Source organism: Pseudochaenichthys georgianus, chromosome 21 (assembly GCF_902827115.2).
Source record: "Pseudochaenichthys georgianus chromosome 21, fPseGeo1.2, whole genome shotgun sequence".
In the NCBI taxonomy this organism is placed as follows: Eukaryota; Metazoa; Chordata; class Actinopteri; order Perciformes; family Channichthyidae; genus Pseudochaenichthys; species Pseudochaenichthys georgianus.
In genome coordinates, this window is record NC_047523.1 from 1,940,794 (window position 1) to 1,956,356 (window position 15,563).

At 42.0% G+C, this 15,563-nt stretch overlaps 1 protein-coding gene across 1 annotated transcript in view; it reads left to right on the forward strand.

Annotated features, from left to right (window-relative positions):
• The window catches only part of hecw2a (HECT, C2 and WW domain containing E3 ubiquitin protein ligase 2a), an 85,742-nt gene that overhangs the window by 60,040 nt on the left and 10,139 nt on the right, over nucleotides 1–15,563 (forward strand). Inside the window, exons 17-24 of the mRNA XM_034110323.2 lie at nucleotides 1,300–1,402; nucleotides 1,507–1,603; nucleotides 1,961–2,044; nucleotides 2,953–3,035; nucleotides 4,129–4,249; nucleotides 5,041–5,154; nucleotides 13,185–13,337; nucleotides 14,453–14,551. Coding sequence (XP_033966214.1) covers nucleotides 1,300–1,402; nucleotides 1,507–1,603; nucleotides 1,961–2,044; nucleotides 2,953–3,035; nucleotides 4,129–4,249; nucleotides 5,041–5,154; nucleotides 13,185–13,337; nucleotides 14,453–14,551 — 854 coding nt within the window. The remainder of the gene's footprint in view (nucleotides 1–1,299; nucleotides 1,403–1,506; nucleotides 1,604–1,960; nucleotides 2,045–2,952; nucleotides 3,036–4,128; nucleotides 4,250–5,040; nucleotides 5,155–13,184; nucleotides 13,338–14,452; nucleotides 14,552–15,563) is intronic.

Sequence of the window (15,563 nt, forward strand, 5' to 3'; positions counted from 1 at the left end):
GTTAGTCCCTTTGGATAAAAGCGTCTAACAACTGACATGTCATGGACTGTTTATAATTCAATTTAGCTGGGGAAGTAATTTGGCAAGCTAGCCTGCTAACTTAACCACTTATGGCTCATTTCCATTGCAGGGCCTCGCTCGGCTTAGTACGGTATAGTTAGGCCTTGTTAGGCCAGGCTCACTTTATGCTGCGTTTCCATTACAGTTTAGTAGCTGGCGCTGTAACTATAGTAACGCAGTGTAGGCGGAGCCGTGACACCATCTTCAATGCGAAACACAAAACCAACATCAGCCGTTAGCTGTTAGCCGATCTCCATTCAGAAAACACGCATTTTAAAAGGTTGTTCGCCTGCCGTCTGTCTGCAGACTTGTCAAAGCATTAATTCATGGTTTGTACTAACCGGTATCAGTATGTTGTTACTTCGGCATCACTTTGAAACGTGTATTACAATTAAATCACGGTCAAATATGTTAATGTTGTTGTAGCCCCCTTGCCAGCGATTCTCTCTCGAATTTAGCATACTCAGCCCGACTCAGCCTGGTTGTTCCTGGCCCTAGAACCACGATTTTATGGGGCCAGAAAAACTGTGAAATCGTACTCGCTAGCCGGTACTAGGCCAAGTGGAAACGCAACCAAAAACGGCACGGCACGCTTAAACCGCGCTGTAGTGAAACTGCGCCATTAGAGTTAGATGTTAGCGAGCCAGTAAGCTAAAGTTAGCCAACTAGCTTCAACTCAGCACGCAAGCTAGCTTATTGAACAGTGAAATCAGGCCAGGAGAAGATCATCCACTCTAGACAGCATTTTGCTACGTGTGCTACACGCTGTTACGCAGTGGAGCTGAACAGACGCAAAAGACTCAAGAGTGCAAATAAACGCTAAATCCTCTCGATTCTAGCGGCAAAACATCCCAACTCTTTCACACACAAATCAGTCCCCATTGTTATAGACAACTGAGCATGTCGGGGAGCGTATCAATTGTTACATATGGTACCTTTAACAATTTAAGGAACATCTACTTCGTCTTCTAGGTTTGTCTTTCTAGTGTTTACACAGCAGACATCCTATATTTAGTACTGTGATGAAATACATTTGCAGCTGTTTTTTTGATACATTACTGAAATGAACGCGAATGGCAGCTTGATGACATTGTACATTTATGCATGTGGAATACTAGAGAACATGGTTTGCAATAGCATAAGCCTTACAGTCCATGAGTTAACAGAGAATGTTCAGATATCCTGATGGTTTGTAGAACTAGGATGCGAGCTGAACTAATGTGCTTCCTTTTGTCAAAGGTGGTGGACGACTCCCGTCAAAACAACCCCCCCGTCATGCCGCGGCCATCCAGCACCTTCAGTGGCTCCAGTCGAAGTCAGTACCACGATGTGGTGCCTGTGGGTAGGTCAGGCAGGATCACATGACGCATGCAATATAAGCAAAGCATCAAGTTCCAAACACGCGCTAGAGTCAGAGATAAATGCACATTCTTCCTGTTCCTCCAGCCTACAACGACAAGATCGTGGCGTTTCTACGGCAACCCAACATTGTTGAGATTCTGCAGGAAAGGCAACCCGAGCTGGCCAGGAATAACTCGCTCAAGTAGGACGCCCACTCTTCCTCTCCTTCTTTCTCATTGCTTCATTTTCTCTCTCTCTTTCGCTTACAGCCAACACCTCCATCATCATCATCATGATCATCATCATCATCATCATCAGTCAAACTGAACACACAGTTAACCTTTCATCCTAATGGATTGTGTCTGTTCACCCCTGATGTGTGTGTGTGTGTGTGTGTGTGTGTGTGTGTGTGTGTGTGTGTGTGTGTGTGTGTGTGTGTGTGTGTGTGTGTGTGTGTGTGTGTGTGTGTGTGTGTGTGTGTGTGTGTGTGTGTGTGTGTGTGTGTGTGTGTGTGTGTGTGTGTGTGTGTGTGTGTGTGTGTGTGTGTGTGTGTGTGCAGGGAGAAGGTGCAGTTTATTCGCAGTGAGGGGGTGACAGGGCTGGCTCGTCTCTCCAGCGATGCTGACCTGGTCATGCTGCTCAGGTGAGGCTGTGCCTGTGTGTCAGTGTGTGGCTCTAGAGGACTTACTATTGGTCACAAGCCGCTCAGTGTGTGGCTCTAGAGGACTTACTATTGGTCACAAGCCGCTCAGTGTGTGGCTCTAGAGGACTTACTATTGGTCACAAGCCGCTCAGTGTGTGGCTCTAGAGGACTTACTATTGGTCACAAGCCGCTCAGTGTGTGGCTCTAGAGGACTTACTATTGGTCACAAGCCGCTCAGTGTGTGGCTCTAGAGGACTTACTATTGGTCACAAGCCGCTCAGTGTGTGGCTCTAGAGGACTTACTATTGGTCACAAGCCGCTCAGTGTGTGGCTCTAGAGGACTTACTATTGGTCACAAGCCGCTCAGTGTGTGGCTCTAGAGGACTTACTATTGGTCACAAGCCGCTCAGTGTGTGGCTCTAGAGGACTTACTATTGGTCACAAGCAGCCACTCCCAGAACCACAGGGGCTGGGTATCGCCACTGATTCCCAGAAACAATACGATTCAATATCCATTCCTTTCTGGTACTTATACCCCAACATGAAAAACCATGTGCACATCTTACATAAAGCTTTATATACGTATACATATAGTACTGTTCCTTAATCCCAAATGCAACCAGCCATCTGCCTTTAGGAGCTGCTCTTGGCAGATGACTTGTGCCTCACGTGGATCTTGACACCACGCAAGACTAAAACGCATCACCCACCCACGAGAGAAGGCGTATATTAAAGATTGATCAGGGGGTTTTATAAATCCAAATATCCTCATTCATTTGATTGAAGATTAATTTAAAACATACCATTTATGTATTTTTAAACCTAGCCGTACAGTGTCATGTGATCCACCTGTGTCAATGGCGTGTACTTCTCAGACGTCTGACTGTGTACTTCTCTCTCTCTTTCAGCTTGTTTGAGGAGGACGTGATGTCATACATTCCTCCGCTGCTTCACCAGAGTTACTGCCTCTCGTCTCCTCAGAGCTCCCCCGGTGAGTCTCTCTGTCTGCTCGGGTTTATTGGCATGATGCCCCCTGTCTGGCCTTTATTAAATTCTCTCTTTTTATTAAATGGTACACCTTCCACCATGAGGTTCGGGTTTACATTGGCTGATGCAATTTCATATATAACACAGGTTGATATAAAACATCAAATAAATGTACATACAAAAGACTACTTTAAACATAACATGTCATTTTATCAATGATTCAATATGCAGTAGAGTAAATCTTGAATGATGTACAGAACTATATCTAAAATTTTTTAAATGAAGCTACTTGTTTTACTAGACGGGTATTGAATAATCCGGTTGTTTCTTGTTTGTGTGCGTATTGTTAAGGATGCCATATCCCCTGTGGCCTGTGTGTAAAGTGTTGTTAATATATTATGTGGAAAAGTAGTGACTGTTGTTGAAGCAGCTAATGAGAATCTTAACTAAACCTATTCACACACATGTCCCTGAAAACCTTCAAAGACCATATACATTTTAAGAAGCTGTCGTTATAATTTCCATCATAATTTAACAGAGAAAAGCAAAAACTAAAAAATTATAATTCGCTAATCAAATGCCTACATATTTTTCATTCTTTCTGTTCATTGATTTTTAGTTGAATTACTACAATACACGTCAGCTTATTTCACATTTGTGCATACCAAGTAGCCATGTTTTATATATTTATAGTTATTTGGGTGAAATAGTAGTAGTGGACATACACACCCAAACACACACTTCCTGCCAGTGTTTATCTGTGACTGTCTTCCCACACTGAGCCTACCTATGAGCAGACTCGTGGAGAGATGTGCCTCTGTGTGTTGTTGTGTTGATGACAACAACATGATACAAAATAACAATGACCAGGATCAAGCTGGGTAACGTGCCGTCATGTTCAGACTCTGAATTCAACTCCACATTTCTCCTCTCTCATTCAGGCTTAAGCCAATTTCTACTTTGGGTCAATTTATCTCAATCTCTTTTTATCGGATTTCCCCCCCCCCTTTTTTTTGTCTGTCAACCACATTAACATTTTCCATTTCTCTGCCTTTTCTTTTGTTCCTGCTGTCTCCCCAACCCCTCTGATGTCTCAGGCACCCAGCGAGCCAATGCCCGTGCTCCCGCTCCCTACAAGCGAGATTTTGAGGCTAAACTGAGGAACTTCTACCGAAAGCTGGAGACCAAGGGTTATGGACAGGGACCGGGAAAAGTCAAGTAGGTTTAAACTCCAAAGGCAGTGAAGTATGGATTGTGTGATTGAGCACTGATTGATATAGAGTACGGGATAACAGGCAGGAGAAAACAAGTGCGTATCGCTCTGTCTGCAGTTGGATCTATACTGAAACATGTTGTAATAAAGTATTAAGTAGGGATTTATTTCTCTCAAAAGAAAACAATCTGTCTTTCTGCTCAAAAATAATGGAGGTCCATCAACCAGTCTATAAATATCTTAAAAATAAAGATGGATGACATCTAATTAGGGCTCTTCAGCGTCAGAGGATGAGTCTGGAAATATCACACGTGTTTAATGCTGTCTATATTCTGATATCTCTTCATCCTCTGTGCCATAGAGCTCCATCGTGAGACCAACCGTTTCAATGTTACCAGCTTGCTACTGGGGGACACGAACACACACTTTAGTTAGTGTCACTCATATCACACACGTCACACACCATCTTCCTGCTGACACAAAGACTCACCAGAGTGTGTAGTAATCCGCTGCATTACTTAAGTACTAAAGTCATTTACTTTAGTACTTTTTAGTGCTAAAACAATTGCATTGAAAATCCAAACTGACAACAAAATATATCAGTTGAAGTAATATTCCAAGCCAACATGTTAAAGTAATGTGTAGATGTCCTGCCTTTCTCTTTTTCTTTATTATATTAAATTGGATATCTCTGGGTTTTGAACTTCCACACACGACATTATTCACATACAGTCTAATATTGATGTGTGTGTGTGTGTGTGTGTGTGTGTGTGTGTGTGTGTGTGTGTGCTCTCAGGCTCATAATACGGCGGGACCACCTTCTGGAGGATGCCTTTAACCAGATAATGTGTTACTCCCGCAAAGACCTGCAGCGGAGCAAGCTCTACGTCAGCTTTGTGGGCGAGGACGGGTGAGAGAGATGACTTCTTCACAATTCTTCTCCTTGTCATTTGTCAGACAGTGTGGGTGACTATGTGTAACAGAAATGGATCCAGCTACATCTCAACTTAGCTCAGCCCAGATCAGCAACAGTCCTAACTGGAGCGAATGTTTCCACTGAAAGCTAAAGGAGACATGCTCATGGCAGAGATGATGCAGCATCACCGTGTGCAAATGGCTGAGGATATATCCTGTGTAGCACTCTATTGTATTAACTGGTATCCTTTTCTTGATGCCATAGCATGTGCTGCTGATTGTGGGGTGTGTCTTTGCTGAAACGACCCCCAGTTCTCTAGAGTTCACTCTGACTGCTGTGCACAGCATCCTTGCAGGACAAAAGGACCCTGCTGTATGTTCTGATTCAAAGTGGAACCTTTGTGTCTGGATAAAAGCAAATGCAGCAAAGTGTGATTGAAACAGATTCAGCAAACTAATGATGACGTTGATGATGATGGGACTTCAACGTGCCGTAGATCTGCTGTGACACAAAGGTCGATGCAGTGTTCTACATTGTTGTGGACCGTTTATGCTCTGAGTGCTCTTTCAAACAGCGGTGCAATGATGACGTATTTCTTAAAATGTATATGGTCTTTGAAGGTTTTCAGATGTGTGTGTGTGTGTGTGTATAGGTTTAGTTAAGATTCTCATTAGCTGATTCAACAACAGCCGCTACTTTTCCACATAATATATTAACGACACTTTACACACAGGCCACAGAGGATATGGCATCCTTAACAATACGCACAAAAACAAGAAACAACCGGATTATCAATACCCGTCTCGTAAAACAAGTAGCTTCATAAATACCCCGACCCGCAAGTTAGCATAGCAAGGAGCCCCTGGACAAAAGCAATCACATCTCTTACATTTTGTTATATTTCAGAAAAACAGATCTGTGGCAAACCCATAATATATAAACATTTTGTTAAGCAAATACATCTCCACATATCAACACCAGTTTTATAATAATTAAAGCATAAATGCAATTGCTTCAAGTACATTGCTGATGTTAGGCTGCAAACTCACTACATCGCGGTGGTTTGCTTCACCAATGCTAAGCTAAAGGTAGCTAATGTTCGACGGGTGGTGATTGGTCCCTTTTAGTAACCACAGCTTTCATGACACATAAATGAAGCATACAAACTTCAGACATACTGTGTGGTAATTACTGAGCTAGTTCATGTCGTAGAATAATACTTTAAAATCTCTTCAGCTTGTGGTATGTTGTTGAATCCTCTTCTTCTGCAATGGTGTAATAGAGTTCCCACCAGAGAATTGGCGCCACCTACTGCTCTTCTCCATAAAACAGAACATTTTACAGAAAACTGTCAAATGTCTGACAAATAATAATAATTAATGACATTTATTAGAGCGCTTTTCCAAGTGCTCAAAGTGCTTTACATTACATATATCAGACAATATGTAACAGCTATGGCAAATCCGGATCCTTTTATGGATTCAAGGTCTTCTCATTTCATTTCATTTCAAACCTTTATTTAACCAGATTGGTCCCATTGAGATCATAGATCTCTTTTTCAAGGGAGACCTGCAGCATATAGGTTCCACATGAAACATAAAACAATAAAGGACATTATACATTATATTTACAGGATACATAGTTATAGACATTACAAGTGCCCATTGTATCAGCAAGCATTTCATTTACCCTAGCTTTAAAAACATGCAGAGGAATGAGATTGCTCAGTTTCAATTCTTGCTGAAGATTGTTCCAAGCAAGTGGAGCTGCGCACATAAAAGCTGTCTTACCGAAGACAGTCCTTGCTCTTGGCACATCTAACAAGACCACATCATGTGACCTCAGACAATAGCTGCTTGCAACTCTCTGTGTTATCAGCGAGCAGATATAATACGGGAGTTTACCCAACAAAGCTTTATAGATAAAAGTGTACCAGTGACTGAGCCTCCGTACAGAGAGAGATGGTAAACCTGCCTTGGTATACAGTGTACAGTGATGAGTAAGCGCTTTACAATGTGTGACAAATCTCAGAGCGCTGTGATACGCAGCATCCAATTTGCTCAGGTAATTGGCAGGTGCATTCATATAGACCAGATCCCCATAGTCCAGCACAGGTAAAAAGGTCACAGTGACTAGCCTTTTCCTGGCCTCAAGCGAGAAGCAGGACTTGTTTCTGAAAAATAACCCTAGCCTAACCCTCAGTTTTTTTAGCAGGTTATTGACATGGAGTTTAAAAGTGAGACAATCATCAAGCCAGATACCAAGGTATTTGTAACAGGCAACAACTTCAAGTTTTGTTCCTTGCGTAGTTACAATATCTAAAACAGGCTCTGGAGTCTTTTTAGCTTTTGAAAAGAGCATTACCTTGGTTTGATCCACATTTAGAAGAAGCTTTAGTTCAGAGAGCTGAGTCTGAATAGTGTTAAAAACAGCTTGTAATTTAACAACAGCCTCTTTAATGGAGGGACCTGCACAATACATTACAGTATCGTCCGCATAAAAATGTAAAGTAGCTTCATCCACATTATCACCTACGCTGTTAATATATATGGAGAATAAAAGTGGTCCTAAAACAGAACCTTGTGGTACACCATTATAAATGTTTAACCACTCAGAAGACAGCCCATCAACGTGAACACATTGGGACCTTTCAGAGAGGTAGTTCACAAACCACCCCACTGCATGGCTGGATATGCCTATACTGAGTAGCCTCTGCTTTAAAATGCGATGATCAACGGTGTCAAACGCTTTGGAAAGGTCAATAAACAGAGCTGCACAACTCTGCTTATTATCTAAGATACTCGTAATGTCATTTACCACTTTCATTGTGGCAGTGATGGTGCTGTGTTTCTTTCTGAATCCTGACTGATGTTTAGACAGGATATCATTTATACATAAAAACTCCTTTACTTGTTCACTCACTAAGCGTTCAAGCACCTTAGCCAGAACTGACAATTTAGAGATTGGCCTATAGTTATTTAAAATAGTTGCCTCCCCTCCTTTCAGTAAAGGCAAGACATAAGCAGACTTCCATACTTTTGGAATTGTATTCATGTTGAGGGAGAGGTTAAAAAGAGAAGTAAGAGGTGGAGCAATAAAATCTGCAGCTATCTTTAAAAAGAAAGGTTCTAAGTTGTCCGGGCCAGCCGGTTTCCTAGGATCTAACTTGGATAATGCTTCATGAACAATACCAATAGTTAAAGGAGTAAAACTGAAAGGGTTTTCCAGACCACATTGTTCAGAGTCAAGGATTGGAGCGTTCACAGGAGCCACACAGCCAAACAGAGAGCCACAAGACACAAAATGCTCATTAAAGCAATTTAGCATAGTAGCCCTGTTTGATATAATGCCAGATGCTGTGGTGAGGCACGGAGGTAGCTCATTTGGGATATCACCAGTGGAAATCGATTTTATGGCTTTCCAACATTTCCTAGGATTATTCAGGTTTTCTGTGGTAACCGACAAATAGTACTTTGATTTAGCACTTTTTATTTGGTATGTGAAGCTATTTCTTAGCTGCCTTCTGAGTCAGTCATTGAAGAAATCCGGTTCACACGAGTTCTTTTAGTCCAACCCAGTCTCACGGCATTTCGTGTTATAGTCACAACATGTAATCTATTGATTCGTGTTCACCAACACGATTTTCCCCCTTTTTTTCGTGTCACACAGAACGATTTTAAAAGCAATGTATTTCTATTGGTAATGTGTTTCGTGCCTACGTCTTTTTGTCCGGTCGGGTCGTGGAAGACCGGAAGCTGTGTGGTTCATAAAAACATGTGCTTACTCAATATCAAGCCGCGATTATTGTTTTTATTTTAAATCGTATAATGTCGGACTTTTTTTGCCGTCTGTGAGGAAAATAAATGGCTCAGAGCCTCAGGATACTGACATCTGTATTTTTTAAATCTTTTTTTCCTTCTAATTTGTTATTCTTTTCTAAATAACACACTGTTATTTACTCAACAATAACACACAATTATCCTTGCTTTTATTTATTGGTTTAATTCCATAATCTCGGGCTTTTTTGGCGTCCGCCAGGAACTGAATTTCAAAATCAAAATAACCGGAAACAGACGTAGGCCTATAAGGGACATTTCGAGCATCATTGTGATACACAGCCACTGAACTGATTACACAAGATCCTCAGCTATGGTTTAAGCTCGCTGATTGGATGTTTTAGCCGAAATGCATGTAGGGATATGGTGTTCATGCCATATCAAATCCGAAAAACTTTTTTCTTTAAAGAAAATAATACTTTATTCCGAGTGTTTTTGCTTTTCTCTTTGAAAGTCATCACATAACGGCACATACTTGCCAACCCTCCCGATTTTCGCGGGAGACTACCGATGTCATAGCCCTCTCCCGGTTTCCTCCCGGGGTCATATTTCTCCCGCATTTCTCCCGATTTCTGACAAAATCAGATTTACTCACCACTGCTTCCACTCAGACTTTAATACAGCTACACCATTGTTTGGTTTCCATGGTAGCGCGTCTCTTTAGCAGCGCACGCAACTGAAAGTCTAAAGAGGGTGAGGAAGATAGTCACATAAAACAGAACAAGAATGGACAACTCGAACCTCTGCTCACACCTCCTTGGTGCGACAGGCTGCAAGACGGTGCACTTACAACTACAATAAGCATGTTAATGATAATCTAACACCCCCCCCCCCCCCCCGGCGGTGGTTTTGAAATGCTCCCGATTTCTGAGGTTTCAAGGTTGGTCTGCATTACATATTACAGATCTGCCGTAGTTCTTTATTTAGAGAGCCCTGATGAGAAGACCTTTGGAAAACTGGAAGAAATGCCGCAGAAACTGAATACTTGACGTGGATCATAAATATATCAACAATTAAACAACATCTTCAATTTCTCTTCACACAATACGTCTCCTTGCAGTATCAACACTAATTCGGCTGACTTTTACATTTGATCTAATTCATAGTTAGGTTATATTTACACCATAACGGTGCACAGCTGATATAAAGGGACTGTAGTTTTTAAAGGTATTACTGATTTTCTTTGAATGTAAGAATGTAAATACTGATTCTGAAATAGTATAGCAATATGCTGTAAAATGATGTGAAAGCATGAATAAAACTACACATCTTCAGATGTTGTACATACAAGTGTTTGTGTGTACCTTGTGTGCACCGCCTAGTGGTTAAAGCACGTTATTGAATTATTGTTTTTATGTGTTATATTTGATGAAAAAAATATTAAGAGTACATATACTTTCATAGGGGGAAAGTAGAAGGTCTGTGATAGAAATATATAATATAAAAAATCAAGAAGATACTATAAGTGATCTCTACAATAAAACAGTTTAGTGCAGGATATACAAAGATATTGATATGAGGATGTGCAAAACAGACAAACTAATTAACCTTTATTAATACATTAAAGAATACTTTAGGTTAAGGTCTTCTTTTAAATAAGAAAAAAGCTTTAGGGGTATCTATCTACAGATAAATATTAAGCCTGACAAAGTACTTAACGTCTAATATATTGCTTTCCTGCAATGTTAACTATGTTGAAGCACTTATTTTAACTGATATTATACACATTAATTATACTCTTATGTATGTAGATAGAATAAGAAATGTGCAGAATATGACAGTTTAATGGTGGAGGTACACATATTGATAGATGTCTTGTAATGCACTGTTGAGGGACCTGTGACCCACGTTTTTCATCATTGCATAACTACACCGTAGTTGTGTATGATATGTCAATAAACCTTTGGAAATCTTGAAATATTGAAAGGGATGTGCAAAATAGCAATTATATACAGTACAGTTTTTAATTAACTAGTAGTAGAGAATAACGAGTAATGAATATACTTTATAGAGATCTGCAGATACATGTTTAGTCTTCTCAAGCACCAACTATCAAATATCTCTCCTGATTGTTGGCACTTGACAATCACCTTACCTGAATTTGACTCAGGTGTAACTAAAGTCTGATTTAAGGGTTGTTTATATTTCACATCATTAATCAGAATCTGCAAAGTAACTCAAATAAATGCAGTGGAGTAAAAATACCAGGTTAACCTCTGAATTGTAGTGGAGTAGAATTACAAAGTAGCAATGAGCTGTCATGTGGGTATATTAATGCTATATATTAATGCTGCGCATTATGGACACAAGCGATTTTCACCCATTTATTAATGATATGTTTTACATTTGATAACACCAATGTGTTTAATACTGGCAACTTCTAATTGTGGGAAAAACGAAAACGTTCAGTAGAGACGTCCCATAGTACATTTTGAGAAACACAATAGCCAGCATGTGTAGTTCTGGGGGGGCGTTCGATTCCAGTTTTGGAAAGTCTGGCGTGGTTTCGTTCCATTTAAACAGCTGTTTGACGCTCTGCGTAACCTTGGCACACAGCCACTCCAACATCCAATCCCAGAGCTTGAAGAGTAATCACGGGGACAGTAGTCCTAAATGATAGCTGGGGATTATGGGTAGTGTAGTGTCTTCGGCTATCCTAAACTCAGAAATGTTTTTCGGATTTGATATGGCATGAACACCATACCCCTACATGCATTGCGGCTAAAACATCCAATCAGCGAGCTTAAACCATAGCTGAGGATCTTGGGTAATCAGTTCAGTGGCTGTGTATCACAATGATGCTCGAAATGTCCCTTATAGGCCTACGTCTGTTTCCGGTTATTTTGATTTTGAAATTCAGTTCCTGACGAACGCCAAAAAAGCCAGAGATTATGGAATTAAACCAATAAATAAAAGCAAGGATAATTGTGTGTTATTGGTGAGTAAATAACAGTGTGTTATTGTTATTTAGAAAAGAATAACAAATTAGAAGGAAAAAAAGATTTAAAAAATACAGATGTCAGTATCCTGAGGCTCTGAGCCATTTCTTTTCCTCACAGACGGCAAAAAAAGTCCGACATTATACGATTTAAAATAAAAACAATAATCGTGGCTTGATATTGAGTAAGCACATGTTTTTATGAACCACACAGCTTCCGGTGTTCCACGACCCGACCGGAGAAAAAGACGCAGGCACGAAACACATTACCAGTAGAAATACATTGCTTTTAAAATCGTTCTGTGTGACACGAGAAAAAGGGGGAAATCGTGTTGGTGAACACGAATCAATAGATTACATGTTGTGACTATAACACGAAATGCCGTGAGACTGGGTTGTTTAGTCATGAGTCACGAGAGCGTAGAAATCCTACCAGTGAAACAGGAGCACATACATGTAGTCTCCAACTTCAAATCAATTCAAACTGCAGAGCTACTAGTGAGGGTGGCAGTCCACTGTTTGTGTAGTTGTCATTTAGAATTTGCCACTTGAGATTTGCAGTTCACGATTAACCTCCGCTTCACAAACATGATCTAACAACGTTTGTGTCTTAATGCTTGTTTATGGCAGTATTTGGCTTCTTACACTTGACCGGGTGAAGTCTCAAATGGTCTGTGCACAGTATGCCTCTACGTTATCACAAACAGAGCTGACACTCACTGAGTCTGAAAACCACGAGGAGTCCGAAACAGTTTGCTGTTTCGCGCTGTGTGGAGTATTCCACTCATCCAGTCCGCTCTCCGAATCTGAGTCTGCTGTTGACTCGTGCATGATGAGTCTGGGTCTCTGGATCTCTGGATCTCTGGGTCTCTGGATCTGCTATAGGGTTACGGCTCTGAGTCTGCAGGAAGTTTCACTGATCCGCGTCCCCTGAGCCAAACGATAACTTCTGGAAGCTGTCCTACTTGCTAAAGGCTAGCCAGATGCACTGGGCTCCGTTGTAATGTGATTTGTTATAACAAGGAGAGTAGCGAGTGAAGCAAGCTATAGTTTGAATTTGTACGTCACCAGGTGTAGGACTCAAAGAGGAGAGGGGAGACTCGTCACTCCCCGCGCCCCTTGATCTGAGGGTCCACGCTCTAGCCCACTGCGCCTAACCCACCCCTTGTGATGGAATGTTGACGGAAGCTGACTCTTGCCTTTTCCTACTAACATGTTCTGTTTGTGTATTTCATGTATGCTGACTGCAGGCTGGACTACAGCGGACCTTCCAGAGAGTTCTTCTTCCTGGTGTCCAGAGAACTGTTCAACCCGTACTATGGCCTGTTTGAATACTCGGCCAACGACACGTACACCGTCCAGATCAGCCCCATGTCGGCCTTTGTAGACAACCACCATGAGTGGTGAGCCTTCCACATGTTCATGTTTCTAGATTACAAGTGTGCCTCATGTATGTGTCCGGATGTGAGACTGCTGCTGTGCCACTGTAAAGGGTCCGTCTCATCTCCTCTGGCTGCAAATCCAAAAATAGCAGTCATTTGTTGGACTGGTGTGTGATGTGGATCAGAAATGTGTGGCTTACCAGTCAATGAATCCTCAGTGACAGTGATTGGATGGATGTGCAGACAGGAACACCCTAATGTGATCGCTGGGTGAAGAAGAGAGCAGATGCAGCAACATCATATATAACACATAACGTCTGCAGCAGCTCTTTGTCACAGCGGTCGCACCGAGTGGCACTCGTCCCATGAACTAGCTCGTTACTCGTGTCTTCTGGGAGACGGCTTGTCTCAGGCTGGACAAAGAAAGGAGAAGCACCATCCCTGCTGATCTCTGGACTGTATTCATTGTATTTATTGAAGCAATGCACATCATCTTGTGCCTCCTCAGTTGGAAATGGAACTTGAAATGTCACTAAAGCCGGTTAAATACTACATGAAACACACAAGCAAAATAACTTCCAAAGCATTTATATATCCGCAGAAAGAAGATTTAAAAGCAATCTGCTGCGCTGCATGGAGTAAACCCTCCCTCTGCCCAGAGCCCGCCGACAGAGAGTCTGGATCTTCCACTGAGACCCAGCACCGAGATGCTTCGTTCAAACATTCGACTCAGACGCTACACCACATCAAACACTGCGCTGCTCTTCTTGTAGTACATGTATGGTATTGTTAAGGCTGGTATTTTGACACAGTCTCAGAACAAGGTAACTCATTCTGTTATGTTATGTTAGTGCAATAAGATTCCAGTGGTGTCTGTATTGGACGTTTTGAAAAAGAGCCTGATGAAGTCCAGATCTCAACATGTAATGATAGATGGAAACATTTCCAAAACCCACAGCATGTTTTAACTAACATAATGTTCTGCTTCAATCCAGATGTATTGATTTCTCAGGAGGGGTTAGTCAATGCAGCCCTGACGCTCACGTGTGTGTGTGTGTGTGGGTGTGTGTGTGTGTGTGTGTGTGTGTGTGTGTGTGTGTGTGTGTGTGTGTGCGTGCGCATGCGTGTGTGTGTAGGTTCCGCTTCAGTGGGCGGATCCTGGGCCTGGCGCTGGTCCATCAGTACTTGCTGGATGCCTTCTTCACACGACCCTTCTACAAGGGGCTTCTCCGCATGTAAGTCCCTCAGCCTACCTCCCCAGAACCCCCTCCCTCAGAGCAGCCTGCAGCAGCACTTCCAATCAGACGCCCCCCCCCCCCAGTTTGAGCCAGCAGCATCTTTATTAATAGCTTTGTCCAAGTAAGCTCAGACCCTGCCAAGCGCATGCACTCAGGACAGATGCCTCTATCACAATAAGGCTGCTTAACCTCGGCTCCTCCTTCCTATCCAGACGAGCTTTCAGCAAACACATAGGACTGTATTTAAAATTCTGATACCAGCATACAGTCAAGTATAATGCATCCAATATGGCACGCTGCTTTACAAAGAACTGAGAGCGGTGCATGAGATGTCTGGATTCTTTTTTATTTGTTGCAATATAAAAATCATGTTTTTGTTACATATGTAAAGAAGTATGAGATGAGAGAACTGCTGTAAATAGCTCATTGTGTCTCAACAGCAATACCAAACAAACTGTCTACATCACCTCAATGCATGATGGGAAAAGTGTCCCTTGTTTAGCTTGAACAAACATGGTGTTGTTAAGCCTCAGAATGTCAACACATCTATCATATCTCCAGAACACGGACACTCTTCACAAGTCCATATCAGTTCCAGCCTTAGCTCCCCAGAACACGCCCTGACACACGAGCGTTACTCGCATGCCGTGTGACTGCACTCTGATATGCTGTAAATGTCAAGTGTCTGAATATCACTCAGTAAAGTGTAGATTTGGTCCAAGTGTGTGTGTGAAGAATTCAACTAACTCTATTGGCCCGCCTCCAGTCATGATCGCAGCAAAGCAGCGATGTATCCGTCTCATCTCACTGCCGTGGATCATAACATATGGAGTACAGAAGGGATCTGTAGATGCTTGCTTAAAGTGAGACACACCTTCCCTTGGAGGTCAGCTTGAGAGCCTTGAGGAAAGGCTCGCTAAGGCTTTAAGGCTTGTTTTGGCCGGTTACATCTGAAGCAGGAGAGGAGAGGAGAGGAGAGGAGAGGTGAGGAGAGGAGAGGAGAGGGAGG